Source organism: Bos grunniens, chromosome 7, assembly GCF_055505025.1.
Source record: "Bos grunniens cultivar Pamir isolate PY7600 chromosome 7, Bosgru_T2T1.0, whole genome shotgun sequence".
NCBI lineage: Eukaryota > Metazoa > Chordata > Mammalia > Artiodactyla > Bovidae > Bos > Bos grunniens.
In genome coordinates, this window is record NC_141171.1 from 89,506,930 (window position 1) to 89,532,028 (window position 25,099).

At 38.1% G+C, this 25,099-nt stretch overlaps 1 protein-coding gene across 21 annotated transcripts in view; it reads right to left on the reverse strand.

The window, feature by feature from the left end:
• LOC147369947 (uncharacterized) overlaps positions 1-25,099 on the reverse strand; it is a 779,924-nt gene that overhangs the window by 524,622 nt on the left and 230,203 nt on the right. Inside the window, exon 3 of one of the 21 annotated variants that reach the window (XM_086413023.1) lies at positions 3,476-4,750. The exons of 19 other annotated variants lie outside the window; for them this stretch is intronic. In XM_086413023.1, coding sequence (XP_086269149.1) covers positions 4,705-4,750 — 46 coding nt within the window. In that variant the 3' untranslated portion in view covers positions 3,476-4,704. Of the gene's footprint in view, positions 1-3,475; positions 4,751-13,186; positions 13,330-25,099 lie in introns of those variants that run through there. One more of the 21 variants, XR_015168179.1, reaches the window with a different exon arrangement.

Genomic DNA, 25,099 nt, shown 5'->3' on the forward strand with positions numbered 1-25,099 from the left:
TGTCTATCTGTAGCCAGAGACTAATTTAGTGCTAATTGCTTAGCATTGTCATCAGTCAGTGTTGTCTGCAACACCTCACTACCTGTGTGTAGCTTTGGATATGGATGCTTGGTCTGCACATGTATCTGTTTATTAGCCTTTTCACTTATCTATACTCTTTATTTTTCACTTTAGCCAAATTAAAATAAAAACAAAAATGAATTATTACTGGGAGCACCCTAAGTGTTGCCCTATAAGTAATGTGTGAATAACTTTTCATCACTTTCCACATTTAAAAGTTTACAGAAGAAATGAAGAATTCAGAAGACTGAGAGTTACCTAGGTCTGTATGCTGAGCCTCTTTTTTAATGCAGTGCATACCTATTTACACATTTTCTCAAAACTTACACCCTTGCAACTTAGAGTACTTCTTTAAGGATAAAGAAACTCCCTGGCCTTCTCTTCATCAAAGGTTAGGTAATAAATAAGAGAACATGGAGCAAACTGACCATTCTTCTCCCAGTAAAAATGAAATCAGGCATTATTTTGAAACCTTGTGGGAAGCTAGCCTATTGCTTCCTCTCAGTTGGAAGCACGTTTCCTGTGGTTAACTCAGGCAGGTATGGACCTTGTCCTACCAGGGAAAGAGGAAATCTTCTCAAATTCCATTAAGACTTGTTTTTCAAAGCTGCATTTCTTCTAGATGTTTTTTGAAGGAGTCTGTAAGATGGCCCTAGTGGTAAAGAACCCGTCTGCCGATGCAGGAGACACAAGAGATGTGGGTTCAATCCCTGGGTCAGGAAGATCCCTTGGAGAGGGAAATGGCAACCCACTCTGGTATCCTTGCCTGGAAAATCCTATGGACAGAGAGGCCCAGCAGGCTACAGTCCATGGGGTTGCAGGGAGCCAGACATAGCTGTGCACACACGTAGTCGTATGTAACAGAACTACACATCTGTGTTGAAAGGCCCTGAATATGCTTTCCCTCCAAAGGATATTTCCTACTAGCATATTCGGATAAACCATGGAAGCCAAATTTTAACCTTCAGAGTCCAGTACCAGAGACATATCAACCCACATCTTCACTGCCAGATATATGAAGAATGAAATGCTCTATCCAGATGTTCTAACACCATGGGTGAGATGAATGGCTACAAAAATAATTCAGCATGATACACTAGGGGTCACAGATTTGGGGTGGAGTTATACCCCCACATTCAGAAGGAGCAGCTTGTTTCCTGTCATAGATGGAAGAGGACTTGCTAGTGAGAATGTTGTCTGCCAGACGTGACACTGGATACCCACTTTTTATGCAGCACACACTTCAAGGTATTTGGGCGCATTACTCAATGAATCTGTACTGATAAATTCACACTGTTTCCCAGTCTCCTGGTGTGAATCAACCACATCCATCCAGGATGAATAATAGAGGTTGGAGTTTATTTGCAGACATGGGCATGGAGGAGGTAATTCAGTCTCAGGGATACAGACTTGGAATCATTGAGAAAATGTTCTTTCTAATCCATAGAGCTAACCATTTGAACAAGGGAAAGAGAGGTACTAAAATAATGTGGGTGGGCCAACATAAAATTTTTATAAGAACGGTTATATCTCAACCATTTAAATTGATACTTCCCTGAAAGATAGTTTTCAAAAGCATGATGCAGGTGAGTCTAAATTGCACAAATGAAAAAAGGAAGGTGTTAAAGTGTAAATTTACATGTCATCTCCTAAAAGTTATTCATTATTAGCATCGTGAAATACCTGAAAAACATTTGTGATTTCTTTGTGACTTGTTTTATTTTTTAACAAAAATTCTGCGTTGGTGTTAAACAGATTTTCAACCCTCAACAAACCAGATGGCTAATCCAAAATTATTACATGAAATATGAATAGGAAACTAAGAACTGTACTCTGCAAAAAGATAATGAGAATTTTTCAGCATTTACATTTTTACCAAATAAGTTATAGTTTTATTTCATTGGTATCTACTTTGGAATTGTAACAAATAGTCCCAGTGATAATTACCAAACATCTATATTTAGGGAAAACTAGCACATGTGTATCATAAATAATAGCACAAATTGATATTTCTGAATTGCCTGTTTTTCTAGATATAGACATTTGGTAATTATCGCCAGAGTTGGCATGTAAAGAGGTGTTTAGACAATTTTTTAAATGCATATTGCTTACTCAGACCATGCACTAATGATATTCTGCAGTGAAAATCATATTTAGGTAAGTTACAATAAGGTGAGATCTTGACCCAGTAGATAATAAAGGAAAAGTATACACTGCAGCTTAGTAAGCACAACCACTTCACTTTAGGGCCACCAAGAACAGCTCTGTCTGTGACTGATAAACCATTTGCTAATCTAATAGTGGTCCCTAGGTAGAATAACTTTGACCTTAAAACTAAAATGTTTACTGCCCAAATATTATTTCTGTTCCTTGGCACAAAGAAGTTCATTAATTCTGCATCGCTTGTCTGTCTCCTGCAGCTTTCAGTTCTGACTTATTGCCTGATTGGCAAAGAGAAACTTCCAACAGAGAAAGGCTTAACACAGCTTAGCCAGAAAGGGCTTGCTTTTGGCTCCTTCACCTGGCAGAATGGATGTCTATAGGAGCAAGTCTCTTTTTCTGCTCAGGTAATATACAGGTACATTCAGAGAGCAAAAAGCAGGTAGCAGATGGAAGATTTGCTTGATTCTGTCCACTACAGCGTCTGGCCAACTCTTGGCAAATATTATTTTCAGAGCACAGTGAGACATGTGAAACACCATCAGCTATTACAGCTATTACCAGGTGACACCAACAACAGAAATGGAAGCTGTGACTTGGGCAGTGGGGAGGACCAACTGGCTGGAAGTAATGTGAAGTCACCAAACTAAAACTATCTTGTTCATTGCCGCTGTGAGAAGAAGAAGCAGCTCAGTGGGCTGCTAATGAGAAGCAAAAGAGGAATACAAAGGCATTGCCAAGAGGCATAAGACAAGGAAGGAAGATAATTAAGAGACAGCATTTAAGCTTCTAGTAAAATCAAAAGTCTGTAGTATTAAGTTTAAGGATGCAGGCCAGTTGGACTGACTAATAATAAGAATTTAACAAATATGCTTGGAATGCTTAGGCAATAAGAACAACAGAATAGCATAGCAAAATAGATGCAATGGAAAAATAAGAACAATATGAGTAAAAATATAGTTAGTATTACAACTAAACAAAATATCAAAACAATCTCTGCTAGGATAAGTTAGTATAATAAGGTATTTTGCTGGCTCCTGGCAGGATTCTAAGAACTGGAAAAAATTGTTCTAGATTAAGTATTTTCAATTATCTATTAATTCAGCCTATATGATGAAATGTACATATTATATAATTAAATATTGGTTCTCTTCCTTCATACACATCAACCCTCAGGGCCACAGATCTCATTGTTCATTCCATTCACATCTTTTTCTTTTGTTGTTATAGTCATTAATGGGGGCTTCCCAGCTGGTGCAGTGGTAATGAACATGGCTGCCAATGCAGGAAATGCAGGAGACACAGGTTCCATCCCTGAATCAGGAAGATCCCCTGGAGTAGGAAATGGCAATCCACTCCAGTATTCTTGCCTGGAAAATTCCATGGATGGAGGAGCCTGGCAGGCTACATATAATCCATGCAGTCACAAAGAGACGGACATGACAGAGTACCAAGTCATTAAACAGTAATCCTTCATGAGTCCTAATATGGTCTCACATTCTGGCAGAGAACATTAGAGCTCACCTATTATTCTATATGTGCCCTTATGTGCTTGTTTTTTTCGTGTGTCAACTTGGCTAGCTACTGTACTTCAATCAAATACTAAGATAGGTGTTGCTATGAAAGGAGTTTGCAGATGTAATTAAAAAGATACATCAACTGACTTTAAGGAAGGTTACTCTGGATAATTTGGGTGGGCCTGATTCTATCAGTTGAAAGGCCTCCAAAACAGATAGGTGACTTCCCTGAGACAAGAAGGAAAGTCCTGCTAAGTAGAGTAGCTGCAACCCATGCCTATAAACTCCAGCCTGCTCGTGGTCTCTGCTTCTTGGGTGCCCCCTTCAGATTTCAGACTTGCCTATCAGCCTCAGTAATTTTATAAACCAATTCCTTGTAGTGAATCTCTTAATACATCTATCTCCTACTGATTCCACTTCTCTAGTTGAATCCTAACAGACACAAAATTTTTCCAACCTCCCTTACAACTAGGTTGAAGCTATGTGGCTAATTTGGCAAAAGGACTAAGAATTTAGAATGGATGTATGCCACTTGCAAACTGAGGCAGCTAAAATATGTAATTGGTGTGCCTTCTTTGTCTCTCCTTTTTCCATGGCAACCTTGAAGGCCACATGCTAAGACGGTAAAGCCATAGTCAAAAGTAGACTGTATCCCTAAGCCACAGAGTTGAAGTATCCTCAGAACTGCATCAGATTTTATAAGAACGAGAAACAAACCTACCTTCTATTCAGGCTCAGCTGTTTTAACCTCATTTTCAGGATTTATTTATTATGTCAGTGCAGCCTTCTAGTCCCATTTAATAAATGTATTTCTGACTTTTTACAGATCCCTATGTACATAGATAGGGTACTTAGGAACTCACTGGGCACATTTTTGTCATAAATTATAAAACTATCGGGCTGCCGTCTATGGGGTCACACAGAGTCGGACACTGAAGTTGACTGAAGCGACTTAGCAGCAGCAGCACTATTGTAGATGATATGAAACTTCATTTTCATTGGCAAGATTTACACTAAAAACAAGACAAAAGTGGAAAACAATTACTGGGTCAAAAGCACAAGCTGTAATTATTGCACTGGCCATACATATTAGCAGAATCTTTGCTCCTTTGTAAAATCAATTTTTTACTTATTTGTTCTTAGCTCCACTGCAACCCACACTTATCAGAATCCAAAGAGTCCTATGATCAGAGTCCATGGCATCCTACCACAGGCAGAAGTTGGAAGAAGAAACACCAATATAATGTCCAAGGAATGACAAAAGAATCTATCACAACAAACTGGAGGGGTGGTTACTATATGTGTATGTGTATATGTGTGTGTGTGTGTGTGTGTGTGTGTGTGTGTGTTTGGAAAATTTTTTCAATTCTTTGGTCTTATTGGCTCCTGATCTACTAATCTTACTAGATTTTATTTACTGAAATAAGAAAAGGTAAAAAATGCCTGGGAAGGTGTTTTTTAATTTAAAAGAACAGCTCTCATATACAATGTAAGGTGAACTACATGAACAATACATAGAGACGTGTATATGAATACAGATACACATAGGTACACATGAGAGAGAGTATAAGAATGTTAGAAGTTTCACAAGTGACAGAGGTGATTATGCTAATGAAGGAAAAAATACATCATTTTAAAATTATTTCTTCTGTCTTCTCTATTTTCCAATTTTTCTAAAATAAAGATATTTTTAAATCAAGGGAAATTTTTATAATATAAGCAATACAGGAATTAATTAAATATGGAATATTAAGAAAAGTATTGCAAAAGATAATAGCATTATAAGCATTAGTTCCTTGCATTTATTATAACATTCACTTTTCAGATGGTTTTTCATTTAAAATTCACAGCATTTGGGTTATTAATAACTAACTACCTTTTGTACAGAATTATCAAAAGTATTTTTTAATGAACAGCTAATCTTTCCCTAGCAACTAAGTGATTACTCTATGCAGTAAAATCTAAATCTAAATGCACATTTCTCATTTTAACAAATATCTACTCAGCTCCCTTAGTGGATTTTTTAAAATCAAATGGATAGGAATAAGTTATAATTAACATCATGAAACTCTTTTTATGTCAAAAGATGCTACTAAATTTATAAGTGTGCTTGAAAACACTTTATTTCTAGTCAATATGAGGATTATATCTATCTCCAAAATTTGTAAATACTATTAACTCCCATTACCTCTTGCTTAGGAAAAGTGGAGATCATCTAGTCCCCAGCCAAATGATCACAAGGTCCTGATTTACAGGAGTTATTCAGTTCAGTTCAGTTCAGTTCAGTCGCTCAGTCATGTCTGACTCTTTGAGACCCCATGAATCGCAGCATGCCAGGCCTCCCTGTCCATCACCAGCTCCCGGAGTTCACTCAGACTCATGTCCATCGAGTCCGTGATGCCATCCAACCATCTCATCCTCTGTCATCCCCTTCTCCTCCTGCCCCCAATCCCTCCCAGCATCAGAGTCTTTTCCAATGAGTCAACTCTTCGCATGAGGTGGCCAAAGTACTGGAGTTTCAGCTTTAGCAGCATTCCTTCCAAAGAAATCCCAGGGCTGATCTCCTTCAGCATGGACTAGTTGGATCTCCTTGCAGTCCAAGGGACTCTCAAGAGTCTTCTCCAACACCACAGTTCAAAAGCACCAATTCTTCGGCACTCAGCCTTCTTCACAGTCCAACTCTCACATCCATACATGACCACAGGAAAAACCATAGCCTTGACTAGACAAAACTTTGTTGGCAAAGTAATGTCTCTGCTTTTGAATATGCTATCTAGGTTGGTCATAACTTTCCTTCCAAGGAGTAAGCATCTTTTAATTTCATGGCTGTTATTAAAGGATTCAATTATTACTCAATTCTACTACAACCATCACATTCATGATATCACTACATTGTTCAGTACTAGTTTATTTTTGTTGGCAATATTTTTAATGTCCCAATTTTCTTCCAATCATTATAATTATGTCATGGAAATAATTTCTATCCTACATATACATGTTACTACCTTTCATATACCATCTTTATCAATAATTGATCTTGGCTTTACTCTATTTTAAAATCCTTACCAATCATGAAGCTTATAGAGATTTATCTTCATGGAAGCAGAACGGAAATGAATAAATGAAAAATGAATGAATAAATAAATAACCTATTTCAGAGACCAGCTGACAGAGTTAAGTGTGGTTTGTGACTTGAAATGATTTAGAAGTATTCAACCTCAGAAGCCAAGGGGCAAAGGAATGTCAAAGTCCTTCCGGTCCACGTGAAATTTAAATGATCCTGGGAGTTGAAAGGAAAAGAAAGAATCGCTTGTCAGTTACTCCCTGAAATGTTTTTCTCTGACTTCTGCCTAACTTTGGTGATTCTTTCTTCTTCCTTTAACCCTTAATTGCACATCAACCCCCAAATGTTACTTTTTCTATATCACGGTGCCAATCTAAAGACTAAATATAGTTCCACTTAACCTGTTTTACCAAGACAGTCCATAATGCATCTGAGGCATTTTATAGACTAGCTTTTGAGTTTGTTTATCTAGAGAAACTCCTTAATGTTTTTCAAAAGGTAAGTAAACAAGAAGAATTACACCTTTGTCTTGATGAGCAGAAGGAGTCAAGGGTGTCTCTGAGGCTGTGGTGAATAAAAGAGCAGCTGAGGTGAGGGTGCGGGGGCTGTCTCCTTCTAAGGTATCATTGTGGGTTTGCTGGAGAAGTCCAGGAAAGTAAAAGCTTTCTGTATCTTACTAAATGAAGTCATGTCATCTCTACCATAAACATGAATAGCCCTGCCCCCAGAGAAAAAGCTACACAATTAATGACTCTTGGGTGTCTATCTTGACCACCATGCCCACTCCCCTATAAGTGGTTTCTGAAATTAGAAAGCTGCATGTATTCCCAACCATATATTCAACGTGTGTATAAAAGTACAGCAAAAACAGCCCCACAGCATTTTCAATGAATGCTGTCCTGAAATACCAGTTGACTGTTTGCTGTTCCAAGACCTGTTTAGCTAGAGACATAAACATAAAAATACAAATAAATAAACATACAAATAAAACACAGAGACCGGCTTCTTAGCTAAGGAGAGACAGGGAGAAATCATGTTTACCATGTGTGGTTGGAACAATGCAGCCAACATTTATTTAAATTCTACAATGAGTATCTAGTCATCAAGTAGAGAATGGGCTCCCCAGGTGGCACAGTGGTAAAGAACCCACCTGCCAATGCAAGAGATGAGACACTCAGGTTTGATCCCCAGATTGGGAAGACCCCCTGGAGTAGGAAATGGCAACCTGCTCCAGTATTCTTGCCTGGAAAATTCCATGGACAGAGGAGCCTGGCAGGCTACAGTCCATGGGGTTGCAGAGTCAGACACAACTGAGCTACTGAGCACACAGAGTATAAAGTCTCTTCACTTTGATTTCTTAGTTCCACAATAGAGTTACTGACAATCACAGTGTAAAATGAAAAGTTTTCTGTGATGGGGGAATTAAATAGTAACGGTAAGAGCCAACTTACAAACCAAGTTATTGGCTTAAAAAGAAGAGTGTTACAGAATAAAAAAGGAACTCTTTCAGATGCCAGGGTTAACAGATATGCACACATGAACAAAGCTCCTCCAGTAGTCTGCCTGTTCACCTTGATATAGGTTTAAAATGTTCAAAGGAAATATTCATTATCATTAATTAGCTAGCACATAATAAAATCCAATGACAATTTTTTTTTTTTACAGTTCACCATCATCTTCCACACCACAGCTGAGTATTTCTCCTTTCTGCAGTGCTACAGCTGTTTCTGACTCTCAATATTGTTCTAATTCAAAGATCAAGCAGTTTGTTATCATTTGACACTGCACTAGACTTTTCAGCTGTTTGCTAGAAACTATACTCTAATTTTTGATGTTACACGTTCTTCTGTTTGAGAATCTTTAAAAAGTCAACCTTTGTCTGATGCTTTAATTCTGAGATAGTACCCAAAAAAGTATGCTGGTAGGAAGACAACAGTCAAAGTAAATCAACAATTACCCGGGAGAATTTGGTGCGCTCCTCACCTTCTGTTCCTCCCCAAATCAACAAGATCTTGATTCTACCAGATCTTTTGAAAAATGGTAGATCAAATGCCAAAATGGGCCACAAAACATAATGTAAATAAAAGGTATATTTATATATTTGATACATTATATCAAGACCTAACGGACTTAACAAAAGGGCAATAAAATGTGGAAAAGTGTTTGTTACTTTATACTTTCTGTACACTTGTCTTCTGGCATAAAGGATATCAGCTGTTCAGTAAATCTAGTAGCAAAATTAGCATTCCTAACTTTCTTTCTCAGTTAACCATGCCCTCCCACAACTCTTTCCCTGATGGAATAATAGCAAAACTCATTTTCTTCATCACCTTTATCACCAAATAACTTACGTAATTACAAATTAGCTGTTTGAACTTAGACAAATTACTTAATTTGTCCTTTGCTTCAATATATACCTATGAAATCGAGATAATAATATCTCCTACGCTATAGGGTTGTTATAAGAAATTTTAAGTAAGTACATAACACGGAACAATGCAGGGCATGCATTAAGACTTCATAATTGTTATTGTTTTATGTTTAATATAATCATTCTTACTTTCATCGAATTTCACAACACAAAAGTTTTATCACAAATTGTCCATCACAATATTCCCAAATGTATCAAGTATTTTAAAAAAAGAAGTCCAAAGAGGTCTTGACAGTAATGACAGATATGGAAGTACTCAATTCTCACAATCATCTTTAATATTCCATATTTGAATTAAGCAGCATCTTTCCATGACAAAAGAAATTTCTCCTAAATTACTTTTTCCAATCTTAACATAAATTTTGTACCACATAAATAAAAATTACATTTGTGGGTAGAGGTCACTTCTGTTGGGAAACCTGAAATATTTAATTATGTTTCATAATTTCAATAAATTTTCTAGAGAATAAAATATTAGTTGGAAATCTCATTTTGATAGTTTGGACTGGCTTCTGTTAGACCTGCTAGGCTGCAAACATGTATTTGGATGTATGAGAAAAGAAAGTCAATCTCAGGCAAAAGAAATAAATCAGGTTTGGACTTTTATCATAACCTGTTGATTCACTACTAGCAATCTGTCATGTTCTGGGTCACATTTCTACAGAAAATGGAGCGTCACCTCCCGGAGTGCCCCTCTGAGAACCTTAAGTTCATGGGAATGAACAGTGGAAGGGACCTCTGAACTCTTTCCCACAGCCAAATGACAGCTGTGATTCTTTGGCCTCAGCTTGCCTTCTTAGGCTGATTCGGCACGAAATTTATGGTGTCTCCTCCACAGGGTCCATGCCAGGTCTGGACATTTATTATTCTGACCAATTATTGAAGGATATATGTTTTTCCTATCATCCAGTTTGATCAAAATTCCAGCCTCTAAGATAGGCGGAATAAGCCACAACTGGGGAATGAAGTAGGAGTGTGTTCTGATGTGCTGCCAAGACTTGTTCCCTGAATCTTAAGTGCAAACTTAAGCATATTTTAATATTGTTTTTAAAAAGCCAAGTTGAGGCTTCATTTTATCAGCAAGTTTTCTCTCACCAGGAAGATGTGCAGGATGGGGAAAAAAAAAGACATCAAAGGGGCAGACGAAGAGCTCAGACTTTTTCACATGAACGTTGGGTTTCAACCTTTTCAAGTTTCTACTTATGAGCCTAGTCATCTTTAGTTGATTTCCTAACCCCCCTGAGCCTCAGTGCTCTCATCTGCAAAATGAAAATAATGCACAACTTATAGAATTTTGTGAAATTCAAGTGAAAAACAGATGTTAAACATTTAATACAGAAAGAACTGGGTGAATATTACTTCTTACTAATATGATTAGTGAACTTTGAGTTCACATGCACTCAACTTGGTATTTGTTGAGATTTCTGAATTATTGAATACAGAAAGCTTGAATACTCCAAGCTTAATAAATTTGTGTACTAATTAAGTCCTTTAAAATGGAAAAATAATTATTGTTTTATTCTTACATTCCACAATCGAATGATGGAGTTTGATCAGTTTTTCTATTTTACTTGCACACAGAAGCCAGTGTTACTATACTTACAGAATTATTATATTTGTCTTTTTAAATATTTTGTATTATCAGTTTTGTAGAATTTTTTCAAAACTATATGAAAACAAATGTCTTCATAAATTTCATTGCTATAATACAAAATGTGAAACTTAACTTATTGTGTGTGTGTGTGTATGTGTTAGTCACTCAGTTGTGTCCTACTCTTTGAGACTCCAAGAACTGTAACCCACCAGGCTCCTCTGACCATGAAATTCTCCAGACAAGAGTACTGGAGTGGGTTGCCATTCCCTGGTAGCTAAGATGGTAAAGAACCTGCCTACAATGCAGGTTCGATTCCTGGGTTGGAAAGATCCCCTGGAGAAGGGAATGGCAACGCGCTCCAGTATTCTTGCCTGTGAAGTCCCATAGACAGAGGAGCCTAGCAGGATATAGTACCTGGGGTCACAAAGAGTCAGACACAACTGACTAACATTTACTCATTATAAAATCATTAATTCAACAAGTACTCAGTCTCTGCTTTGTGACAGACACTGTTCATGGCACTGGATATTCAGTGGTGAAAAGACAAAGTCCTAGTTATTATGAAGCTTACAGTATTTGAAGGAGGTAGACAGGAAGCTATACTTAACAAGAGATTGTATAAGGATCAAAGAGAAAAGAAAATGGTAAAATGAAATGATAGAAGCTGACACTGAGACAAGAGGTTTGATTGGAGCCTTTGGATGGTGCTTTAGATAGGTGGGCATGAAATAATCTCTAAGGTGAGGCTTTCAAAGTGATTCACAAACGATGAGAGAAGGAACCAGCCACATGAAGAGCAGGGAAGGAACATTCTGGGAAAAGAAGGCAATGTTGTTAAACACCAAAAAGACCTCAGTGTTAGAGGACACGGAATAGAAAAGATTGGAAAGAGCTAAGCCATGAAGGACTTGGAGGACCATGGGAAGGAGCTAGTTTTATCTTAGAAATAATGGGAGTTTGCTGGATGAGAAGTACCATGATTTATCTTTGAAGAAAATTAAATGAGAGAACTGCAAAAAAAAAAAACAATAGGGATACTTGTTCGAGAGCTTCTTCTGTCTGGAGACGGAAGACAGAGGCTTGGACCAGGGTGGTGGTAAAAGAAATGAAGTAGGCATATCTAAATATCCTCTGTAGGTAGAATCAAAAGGACCTGCCAGTGTATTGCATATGAGCGTGGAGGAAAAGGCAATAGCCAAAGATGACAAACAGTGGTGCTATTTGCTGACATGAGGAAGAAACAAGAAAAGTTTTCATCTGAAATGTGGGAGTGGGGAATTGGGAGTTCCCTTTCAGACATGTTACATTTACGAGGACCATCAGACAAGCGTGGGGTTTAGGCAGGGCTGAGCTCTTGAAGATCTTCAGGCTGTCATCATATTAATACCTGAGGAGTCAGTATAGCCAAGAATGCCCTGCAAGGACCTGATGTAATAGCAACAAACCCCACCTACTTGAAATTCTCTAAGTTACAGGAGCAAATATATTTACTGGGGAAAATAGTTTGCCTAGTATGTGTCAGGAAGAGAACACGGGCTGATTGAAATTTCTTTGGAATCACATACCCAGAGCCACATTCATCACTTATTTAGGCCTGACATGTGAATTACAGAAGCAGTAAAGTGAGGTATGGGACATGGAAGACTTAAGTAGAGGACAAATCAGTCAGAAATCTTGAGTATCCAGAGGACACTATTTGGTGTTTATGTGAACAGTAATTGTGGAAATGGCATCCCAGATAGTTATGTAGGGTAAAAGTATCAACATCACATTTGAAAGTAAAGTACTTCTTCAGTTGTTTTCTTTGAAATAATAATACATACAGCCAACTCTCTATTTTGAAATCTAGTGTCTCCGAACAATTATGCTAGACATTAATTTTAATCCCATTTTACATTTCTAAAATAACCAACAATCAACCATGCATGGACTTATATAAGGCTTTTTAAAAAAAATATAGAGGTCTGTACTTGCTCTCTTCACTCTTTTCCTCCAATAAATGTGCTAATAAAATGTAAAAATGAAAAAGAAAAAAAAAAAGCAACCAAGGAGGAGAAAAGACAGTATGGTCAAGATATTCCATGTTTCAGGACAAACAAGGCTTTGCAGATTCTCAGAATTAGGTGGGGTATTATCAGCCTAGGATTACTTCTGAGTATAATTTAAGTCAGAGCTGCTGTTCATAGAATGTGAAAAAATATACCTTGAACAACTCCCTACTCTCTTTCCAGAAGATAATATCTCATAAGAAAAATTTAAAATATGTGTGTGTGTGTGCACATGCGTGTGTATGTGTGTATAAAAGAGAAAGAAGGCGGGGGGGGGGCGGGGAGAAGCAGAGAGGTGGGGGGAGACATCTGTGACATGTCCAAACATAAGCTTTAATTCTAGCCCAGAATTACGGCAACCGGTCTTCGGAACCCCGGTGATCCCTGAGGCAGGCGTTAGGTCGCAGTCTGAAATCTTCTGCAGCAGGGGGTGGCTGAGCACTGTTGCCCTGCAACTGAACCAGCAGAGACACACACTTTCCATCTTTCCATCTGAGCTGCTACACAGAGAGCAGGTTTTGGAGCAGGTTCTTAGAGCATGAAGCCATCACGACTGAAGCTTGATGCTCCAAGCACAGACACATTCTCACTTTCACAAATGTTTAAGTAAAAAGAGAATGTGCCGAAGGAGGAAATTGTTGTCTTTTTGTTTCCTTCTTTTCATTTTCTTTTGCTGCAAAAGCATACCTCGTATGGTGTTTTGACTTCCAAAACATGAAAAACAAAGACTAATTCTGAGACTGCTAGTAGTGAAGAAACATGGATTTTTCAAAAGAACAAGTTCTTTCATTAGCACGGAAATAATTTTTGAAGAGAAAGTATCAGCCTTTTTCCTTAGAATCTTTCCTCCTAATAGAACAGATATTTGGACAAGAGTCATCAAAATATATCTCTCAAAAAACTCTACCATAGTGAGCTGATTTTTTCACGTTTCTATACGATCATATTTAAAGTTAGTACAATTTTCTAATACAGAGACATTTTTTCATGAAACAGTAGTTATTCATTTAAGCAAACTTTGATTTCAGATAATGATAGTTAACGAATTAATGTGAAAAAGTGAAAGTGATAGTCACTCAGTCGTGTACAACTCTGCGACCCCGTGGACTGTACCCTGCCAGGCTCCTCCATTCCTGGAATTCTCCAGGCAAGAATACTGTAGTGGGCAGCCATTCCCTTCTCTAGGGAATCTTCCCAACCCAGGGATTGAACCTAGGTCTCCTACATTGAAGGCAGATTCTTCACCATCTGAGCCACCAGGGAAGCCCCTGATATCAAAAGTGTACACCAAAAAAACTGATGGATACAGTATGACACTAAGTAGATACCACATATTTCTTCCATATGTACTTTCAGATGACAAGAGTCCACCTACAATGCAGGAGATCCAGGTTTGATCCCTGGGTTGGAAAGATCCCCTGGAGAAAAGAATGAATATCCACTCCAGTATTCTTGCCTGGAGAATTCTGTGGATAGAGGAGCCTGGAGGATTATAGGACATGGAGTTTGCAAAGAGTTGGAAGTGACTGAGTGAATAACACTTCACTTTCTTTTGGTCTCAGCAATTAACATGGAAGACTTTTGTGCTCAAAGCACATTGTTTATTGCTCTCTCTACAGAGGTTAGAGACAAAGTGAGTGTGTCATTGGCTTCTGAAATAGTAACCCCAAAGGGTACATAACTATAGTTGGAATCTCTATGGAGTCGCTAACATTATTTTATAAAAATTATTCAATATATGTCTGCATTTTGATTGCTGTAAAAAGGAGAAAACATTGTGAGACCTGCAAGTGTGATGTTTATTTTTTAAATCTACAGAAATAAGAAGATAGTCAATTATCATTTACTGACAAATGAGAAAATAAACTAAATCAAACTTCAAAATGGGTAGCAGCCAATATTCTATAATAACCTACATGGAAGAATAATTTGAAAGAGACTAGATACACATATATGTATAACTGAATCGCTTTGCTGTACACGTGAAACTGACACCGCTATCTATGTTTCAATATAAAATATTTTTCTTAAAAAAAATGGGTAGCAGCATCTTGATGAAGAATATAAATCAAATGCTTGTATATATTGGTGAGTTATAACTATCCCAGGGATTGTGGAATAAAACAGTCTTCATCTCTCCTTCCACCATTCAAATGCTTCCTTTGCTTTGTTAGCCCTTTGGGAAATCACAGTTCTCTCTAGGTTGCATTTTCCTCCTCAGCCAAGAAAACTTATTAAGCGATTACACTGCCACTTAATCCAGTATAATTATACTAATATGTACTGTAAGTCTACTCAGCAACAATGCCTCTCTGTTCAGGGAGGTGAAAGCTTTGTGGAATCTAGATACTATATAGCCAAAGAAGAAGATACTTTCATCACTACGGAGGGTGAAATCGCTTCCAGCAATGGCTAAAACTGAGGAAAATATGGGCTCCCTTTCCTCAAGAGATGACAAGTTAGGTAAGTCATTACTGGAAAATACTGAGGCAGATTGCTGGATATATGCCAACAAGATGAAACTTGTTGAAATCAAGGGGAATTTTAAAAAATCTTGAAACAGTAATGTCGCCTCTCTCTCAGTGGTCAAAGCGTGTTTTCACTCTCTTGCTCTCATCTGCTTTTCTCGGGCAAAGAGAGAGGTGAATCACTTTTGCTCTGCTGTGATTATTTTTACCCCTCAAAACATAGCTTTAGGGCTCCATTTTAGGGCATAATTGCACACAGAGCCTACTTCCTCAAAAGGTTAAAAAACAAAGCAGAACTCCTCTACTCACAGCAAATATCAAGCAGGAGATGAGTCAGGTCCAAGTGAAAGAAGAAATATTAACACTTACATTAAACATACATATTTCATTACTCTCGATTAACCCCACCACATTCTTGATCTGTGCTTCAAGTTTTCTCTATGCAGTACACACAGAACACACTCCATCTTTGCAAATAGCTCAATATCCAAAAGCACATTTGTAAATCAGTATTTGAGCTCACAGTGTGTCTCAGCACAGGGGAAAAATATCCTATGTGGGGACTAGCTTTCTAGACTATACAAGGATACTTAACATCACTCTGACAAAATGGCAACCCACTCCAGTGTTCTTGCCTGGAGAATCCCAGGGACGGGGAAGCCTGGTGGGCTGCCGTCTATGGGGTCGCACAGAGTCGGACACGACTGAAGCGACGCAGCAGCAGCATACTTGTGATAAAACTTGTAGAACTCAGTATTCTTAAAATATTAATAATTATAAAAACAGACACCATTTAAACTGCTCCCTTGTTTTTTTCAAAGTGGAAAGCTGAAAAATGAAAATGATACAAGACTAACCAATTTGGGTACAGGCCCAAGAATCATTGCCTCTATGTAAGAAGAAATCCAGATTTAAGGATTAGGTTTTCACACTGCACAGGACAAAAGTATACTCCAACCAATCATACTTTGATAATTTGCAAATTATGTCATCAATTTGTTGTTGTTCAGTAGCTAAGTTGTATCTGGCTCTCTGTGACCCCATGAACTGCAGCACAGAGGCTTCTCTCTCCTCCACGGCCTCCCAGAGTTTGCTCAGATTCATGTCTACTGAGTGGGTGATGCTATCTAACCATTTCATCCCCTGCTGCCCCCTTCTCCTTTTGCCTTCAATCTTTCCCAGCATCAGAATCTTCTCAATGAGTCAGTCCTGTGCATCAGGTGTGCAAAGTCCTAGAACTTCAGCTTCAGCATCGGTCCTTCCAGCGAATATTCAGGGCTGATTTCCTTTAGGACTGACTGGTTTGATCAAATATTTTGTTTATGTCTTCTTCCTTCATCATGAAGTTGGACCACATCTTCCACTTATTTTATTTCATCTCCATACCAACTAAAGTTTTCAACTTTCTTTGGGCACAAGATAAATGAAACTGTGGCTCAGAAAAAAATAACTGAGTTCTCTGACCACTCTGAAGCCCTGAGGCTAAGATTTCCTGGATCTTGCACTGAATCTTATACTTGACCAATGAGAATGTTCTACGTTGACTTCATAACACTCTTCCTCAACATCTGCAACAACACAGCATTCCAAAGGTGGCCTTTTTTGAGCTCTTTAAATTTGGCAGTGGAGGGGGAAAAAACGCATAATGGATTGAAAAGATGTTCGTGGAGCATCAGAGGAATTATGTTGTCAACAATTTTCCCTATCTTTGCTCTTTCCTCTAATGGTCCATTTCCACACATACCACAGGCATTTAGCAAAACACTGCATCACAGCTCTGCCCACTCTTAGGCGTCCAGTGGCTTCTGACCCAAACTCTGTATTATCACCTCCCAGATACCTTTGGTCCTGGCTCCAGGCACCTCGCTGAACCGCTATTTACCTTATGCTCAAGCTCTTCCATGTCTTGGCGCCAGTTTACCTCTGCCTGAAGACTCCTTTATAGATCTCTATATGGCCAGCTCTTTAACAGCATTTTGCTTCCAAAACAAGGTAATTTCTTATCTGACCACCATTTTAAAAATAGCCCCTGACCTTTCTCCCTCTAATTTCAGTCAGCTACTCTGCTTTATTTTTTAGATCACTTATCACTATCCCTGGTGGCTCAGAATCTGCCTGCAGTGCAGGATACCCGGGTTTGATCCTGGGTGGGAAGATCTCCTGGAGAAGGAAATGGCAACCCCCTCCAGTATTCTTGCCTGGAGAATCCCATGGACAGAGGAACCCAGCGGCTACATTCCATGGGGTCACAAAGAGTTGGATTCAACTGAGCAATGAACACTCATCACTATCTAAAGTCATTTTATTTATCTTACTAATTTCTATTTATGCCTTCCCCTAAATGTAAACTTCATGAGGGTTCAGTTCAGTTCAGTCGCTCAGTCGTGTCTAACTTTTTGTCTAACTACAGCCCATGGACTGTAGCACACCAGGCCTCCTTGCCCATCACCAACTCCCAGTTTACTCAAACTCATGTCCATTGAGTCGGGTAGGGACTACTTATATCATAGTTAACATGCTTTTTCTAGCACCTAGAGTAGCACATAGTAAACAGTAAGTGTGTAGTAAATGAACAAATAGTTGTTGGTGTTAAAGAGACATCACTGAGTTTTTATTGCTGTCTGTAATCACTACATTATCATTTACTTATTTCAGTACTTTATTATAATTAAATCATATTGTGGTACAGAAAAAGAAAATCATACCCTTTTCAAAAGAAATGTAAAGTTCAAGAAGCAGAAGTTCAAGACACAAAGTCTGAAAGCACTTTGAGCCAATTCTTTTACAAATGAACTGAAAGAAAAGGTTTAAAGGATGGAGTTTTTTTTTTTTAAACCAAATAGAAACCCAAGAAATTAGCCAGTTATCATCTTCACATATATGACAACATTTTTATCATGAAAATGTCAAGCTTTTATCTATATGTGAGGGAAAAAGACAAAACAGATTTAAATTAAAGCTGGAGATAATTAGAGTAACCCTAAGACCCTCTTGGCCACAAAAGAATTGACTACTAAAGTGATTCTGGAATATAGGGGTCAGAATTCTAGCAGGAAAGAGCTAGGAACTTCTATTTTGATTACATGAACATTAACTCATATGAGAAGTGGCCATAGTTGGAAAAATCCCAGAAGGCCTCGTTTAGCTGAGGAAAGTGTTGAGAAATATTCAGTTAATACAAAATAATGTGTTTATGTAAAATGGTTCAAATTAATATGAACATACAAATACATGCTTCACTCTTTTCTAGACTTCTGCATGCAGTTAATATTCTCTGTCTGTCCAAATGAGCACCTTACTTTCCAAATAGAAACTGAGTGCACAATAATTTTGTCCTAGCTGATTTATCCTTTTCCTTTCTCTCCTCTTACTTAATTTACTCAGCAGATCCCAGAGAAAGAGTAGAAGACAAATGTCCAAACTTAAACCAACAATGAGATGAGAGATACTGCTCTCCCTGACTATCTGTGACTTCAGAAAAACTGTTTTTCTACACCATTGCTAGCTAATAGTAACAAGAATTTGCAGTTATTGAACATTTATTGCTTGCCAACCACTTTCTGAAAGGTTTACATAAATTTGTGTCCAACTCTTTGCAACCCTATGGACTGTAGCCTGCCAGGCTTCTCTGTCCATGGGATTTTCCAGGCAAGAATACTGGAGTGAGTTGCCATTTCCTCCTCCATGGGATCTTATCCACCCAGGGATCGAATCTGCATCTCCAGCATTGACAGGTGGATTCTTAGTCACCGAGCCACCTGGGAAGCCCTTTACGTGTCATACCTCACTTAAATCTGACAGGCAGTTTAGGAAACCAAGACTCAGGTGAAACTCATTTGTTAAAGCTGATACAGATAGTAAGGGGTAGAGCCAAGTCAAGAACCCACCCTCTCTGACTACACTGGCTATGTTTCTGAACCATTCTGCAAAAGGAAGTTGGAATAGGCTAGAAACAGACAATGATTCATCAATACATTTTCATTTATCAGAGAGCATTAGTATCTTCCTGAGTCCTATGAGAAACCAATTATTCCTTTTTCCTCCCATAATCTGTCCTTTGAGAATCCCTTTCCCTTTAACATTATCCAAAACTGGCCACAAGCCAGCAAGTATTTTTAAGTCAATCCATTGAAATATTGGACAGGCTACCATGCTGAGACACAAAACAGTTTTAAGAGTGTGTGAACAGGAGAAATTCCCAGTCTCCAGCTCTGCTTTCAGTATCCTCTCGTTGTGCTTTCTCTGAGATCCCCAACTGGGGCTGCAGTCAAATGAAATCTATCCTCACACACACACAGGGAATAAAGGACATGTTATTGTATGTAGAGACATAAATGCCAAGTTTTGTGTTTCTTGAGGGGAGTATGGCAGGATAAGGCAATTTTTTAAAATGTACATACATAGTGTTTGCTCTGATAATTATGCTGGTGAATTCACAAAGGACATACTCATAAACGCACACAGAGTTTAGTTAAAAGGTGCCTCTCTGCAGTATTTTTTATAGTATTAAAAATAAATGAAAAAAAAAAAAAAAAACAGGCACAAATCCCCTCATAGTGATTGGTTAAACCAATCACAGTACATCAATATAAGAGCATTAATATAAGGTCTGAAAAGAATTGCTAATTTCATTCTTTAAAGTGTTCACAATGTGTTTTGTGAATAAGCAGTAAGCAGTAAGTTATTAATAATATGCACATTATGGGCTCATTTTAGCAAAATAATATTAAGATGTGTTTAAACATAAATATGGAGAAGGCAATGGCACCCCACTCCAGTACTCTTGCCTGGAAAATCCCATGGACAGAGGAGCCTGGTAGGCTGCAGTCCAGGGGGTCTCTAAGAGTCGGACACGACTGAGCGACTTCACTTTCACTTTTCACTTTCATGCATTGGAGAAGGAAATGGGAACCCACTCCAGTCTTCTTGCCTGGAGAATCCCAGGGACGAGGAAGCCTGGTGGGCTGCCATCTATGGGGTCACACAGAGTTGGACACGACTGAAGCGACTTAGCAGCAGCAGCAGCAAACATAAATAAAAAAAGAGAAAGTCATGCATCAAAAAGTTAATAATAGTTATTGCTATATGATGTGTTTATATATTAATTTTTTGCATATTCTTGCTTTCTAAAAACCATATGCATTATTCTCCTTATGAGATCATTGAAAGAAGGAAAAAAACAGTTACCATAACGTCCTTTCATGAAGAATATGAACTTCTGCTTTCCAACAAGCTTAATATACACTTCCAATGATTTTAATGGAAATGTATGCCTAGGAATTTGCAACTTGTTCAGAAGTAAAGAGAAAGTTTTAACATAAGTTTAACATCTGGGAAATTTCTAATTTTCATCTCTTCTTGGAATTCGGGAAGAAAACGCAAAGCCAGCACCTGAGCAACACTGGTATGGCAGAGACTGGGCAGAGGAAGACAGCTAAGGAGCTCAGGAAGAAAACTGCTGAATACATGTCAGTGGTTTGTAAAAGAGCCAGAAATTAACTGAAGATGAAACAGAATGAGAGGCGTCAGCCATGCAGAGTATCAAATAAAAGCTCTACAATAGAATATAGAAACTAGTCCTTATAAATATGCTTATTCAGTCTATGGAAGGAGGAAAATTTCAGTCCAGCTTTAAATGTTGAGCTTTTTAATAAACAGTAGTCAGATAATCAACCACTCATATAAAAAAAAACTTTAGAGTCCTACCTCACACAATTCACAAGCAGAAATTTGATAAAGATCCACATGTATCAAACTGAACTATAAAATAGTTAGAATACAATAGTGGAAATGGAAAGGGCTTTCAAAGTCATATATGAAACCTCCAAGAAAATTAGTGATAGTTTAAAAAAAATAAAATATCTAAAATTTCTGAGATGCAAAATATACTTTAAATAATATAAAAAATAACTGACTTTTTGGAGAAAATATTTATAATGTTTAATGTGTAAAAATCTGCTGACAATACACAACTAAGCTCCCACAAAACAGAAGGAAAAATAGAAAGGATCTATAGAAAAATGAGCAAAGAATATGAATAAGCAATCCAAAAAGTAATACAAATAGCTAATACATGAATGAAAAATATGTTCACCATCAACAGTACTTGAGAAAGTGCAAATTAAACAATACCAAGACACCATTTCTCTTTCCCTGGATCAACAAAAATTGTTTTATTAGCTTGATGGAAAAGAATCATGGTTTTGAATTGTTGAACTTTGCCATTTGATGCTGGAAAACATTCTTAAATGGGATTATGTTATACACGATTTTAATGCACATTTGTCACTTTATGGTTTTTTGCTAATGACGTATTACTTGTTGTTTATATTTGTTTTGGAAAAATAAACAAAGTCTTGGACAAGTTGAAAAGTCCTGATGCTGGGAAAGACTTAGGGCAGAAGGAGAGGAGGGTGTCAGAGGATGAGATGTCTGGATGGCATCACTGATGCAATGAACCTGAACTTGGGCAAACTCTGGGAGACGGTGAGGGACAGGGGGGCCTGGTAGGCTGCAGTCCATGAGGTCAAAAGAGTCAGACACAACTGGGCGACTAAACAATAACAACAGCATTTATTACAGACTAGGGAAATGGTGTTAGACAAAAAGCAAATCCCATCAATTTTCGTACTTGGTTTCAAAATGGGTCCTATAGGAGCAAAGACAACTCACAACATCAACGATGCATTTGGCCCAGGAACTGCTAACAAACATACAGTACAGTGGTGGTTCAAGAATTTTTGCAAAGGAGATGAGAGCCTTGAAGATAAGGAGCACAGTGGCCGGCCATCGGAAGGCGACAAAGAACAACCGAGAGCCAAAGCTGATCCTCTCCCAGCTACAGGAGAAGGTGCCACAAAACTCGACATCATCATTCTACGGCTGTTTGGCACTTGCAGCAAATTGGAAGGTGAAAAAGCAGCGATGACCAGTGCAGTGTTTGGACAAGAAGCTCCAAAGCACTTGCCAAAGCCCAACTTGTACCAAAAAAAAAAAAAAGGTTCTGGTCACTGTTTGGTGGTCTGCTACCTGTCTGGTTTACTACAGCTTTCTGTATCCCTGTGAAACCATTACATCTGAGAAGTGTGCTCAGCAAATCGATGAGATGCACCAAAAACTGCAATGCCTGCAGCCAGCATTGGTCAACAGAAAGGGCCCAGTTCTTCTCAGCAACAACGCCCAGCTGCGCCTTGCACAACCAACACTTCAAAAGTTCAACTAATTGGGCTACAAGGCTGCGCCTCCTCTGCAGTATTCACCTGACCTCTCACCGATTGACTACCACCTCTTCAAGCATCTTGGCAACTTTTTTCAGGGAAAATGCTTCCACCACCAGCAGGAGGCAGAAAATGCTTTCCAAGGGTTCGTCAAATCATGAAGCATAGATTTTTATGCTACAGGAATAAACCAATTTATTTCTCATTGGCAAAAATGTGTCGATTGTAATGGTTCTATTTTGATTAATAAAGATGTGTTTGAGCCTAGTTATAATGATTTAAAATTTACGGTCCAAAACCACAATTACTTTTGCATCAACCTAATAATTGGAAAATACTGAAGACTAGAGATGCTACAGTGAAATAGAAATGTTCATACACTGGATTATTGGATTATAACTTGAAACATCTGTTCAACAATCAGAATAATATTATCTAGCAAAAATTTAATTGCACTTACAGGAATCTATCCCCAAGGAAAACCTAGCAGTTAATAAAGCTATGCATACAACATTGTTGCTATTAATAGTAAGGAGCTACATGTTAACCGACATGGTAATGGCTAAAGAAAATACATCTCCACATAGTCACAAAAACCAGACCTATGTATCTTCGTGTCTATTTTAAGATATATGTAAGCACCGCAATAAATATACATATAAAACCCCAAACTGAAGGCCAGTTCTAGGTAAGTATAATGTCTACATTGAGAGGCAAAGAAAGGATGAGACCTATGATATTAAACCCATTGTTCAGCAAAGGTCTAGAGCAGCAAAGTGCATTACTGTATCTCTTCATATCAAAGAAAAACTCAATTCTCTGTTTCAGAAAAGGAGCTGGAGAGAACAAAATTATTCTGTACCATAAAATCAGAGAATTTTCTTTTCTCCTGAGGGTAAATTATTGTTCTTCTGAGAGAAAACAATAGAAGGGCGGAACAACATAGTGAAATGGCCCAGGGCCTCCTAGGAACGTAAATACATAATTTCATATTAAATTGCTTAAACTGCTGTAGTGTCAAATACTCCATCATCTCAAACTTTCAGGAACATCTGTTTTACTCAGAAATGTGTGTGTGTGTGTGTGTGTGTGTGTGCAACTTCCAGGAAGGGTTTGAGCTTTATGCTTGGGTTGGAGCCACAGCAGAGATAAAAAAAAAAAAAAAAAAAAAAAAAAAAAAAAAAAAACAGCTTAAAAAAAATGATAAAAAAATCAAAAGAAACAAGGAAACTAGAATCATGAAAATGTTTACAACATTTGTTGTAGAAAAATTACAAAAGGAATACGCATGATATAAAAATTTGTATAGCCATGAAAATATAAGCCTAGTGATAGCTTACAGTGAACGGTATCAAATTCATGATCTCCAAGAAGAAAATTTAGCTTCAGGATGAGGGACCATGCTTGATCACTCAAGAGCTTTTGTGTAGCAGAGATTCATCAAAGTGAAAAAGAGACAGAGAAAGGTTCTGACATAGACATCAGAAGGGGGGCAGAGAGTGGCCCCCTCGCTAGTTTAAGCAAGGGAGATATATACTTTTTAATTGGTTGTTCAGTTCAGTTCAGTTCAATCGCTCAGTCGTGTCGGACTCTTTGCAACCCATGGACCGCAGGACACGAGGCCTCCCTGTCCATCATCAACACCCAGAGTTTATTCAAACTCATGTCCATTCAGTCGGTGATGCCATCCAACTACCTTATCTTCTGTCATCCCCTTCTCCTCCTGCCCTCAATCTTGCCCATCATCAGGGTCTTTTCAAATGAGTCAGTTCTTCACATCAGGTGGCCAAATTATTGGAGTTTCAGCTTCAACATCAGTCCTTCCAATGAATATTCAGGACTTATTTTCATTAGGATGGACTGATTGGATCTCCTTACAGTCCAAGGGACTCTCAAGAGTCTTCTCCACACCACAGTTCAAAAGCATCAATTCTTTGGTGCTCAGCTTTCTCTATAGTCCAACACCCACATTCATACATGACTACTGTAAAAACCGTAGCTTTGACTAGACAGACCTTTGTTGAGAGTAATTTCTCTGCTTTTTAATATGCTGCCTAGGTTGGTCATAAATTTTCTTCCAAGGAACAAGCATCTTTTAATTTCATGGCTGCAGTCACCATCTGCAGTGATTTTGGAGCCACAAAAAATAGTCAGTCACTGTTTCCCCATCTATTTGCCATGAAGTGATGGGACCAGATGCCATGATCTTAGTTTTCTGAATGTTGAATTTGAAGCCAACTTTTTCACTTTCCTCTTTTTCACATTCATCAAGAGACTCTTAAGTTCTTCTTCGCATTCTACCATAAGGATGGTGTCATCTGCATATCTGAGATTATTGTTATTTCTCCCAGAAATCTTGATTCCAGCTTGTGCTTCATGCCACCCAGCATTTCACACAATGTACTGTGCATATAAGTTAAATACACAAGATGACAATATACAGCCTTGACATACTCCTTTCCTGATATGGAACCACTCTTTTGTTCCATGTGCACTTCTAATTGCTGCTTCTTGACTTGCATACAGAATTCTCAGGAGGC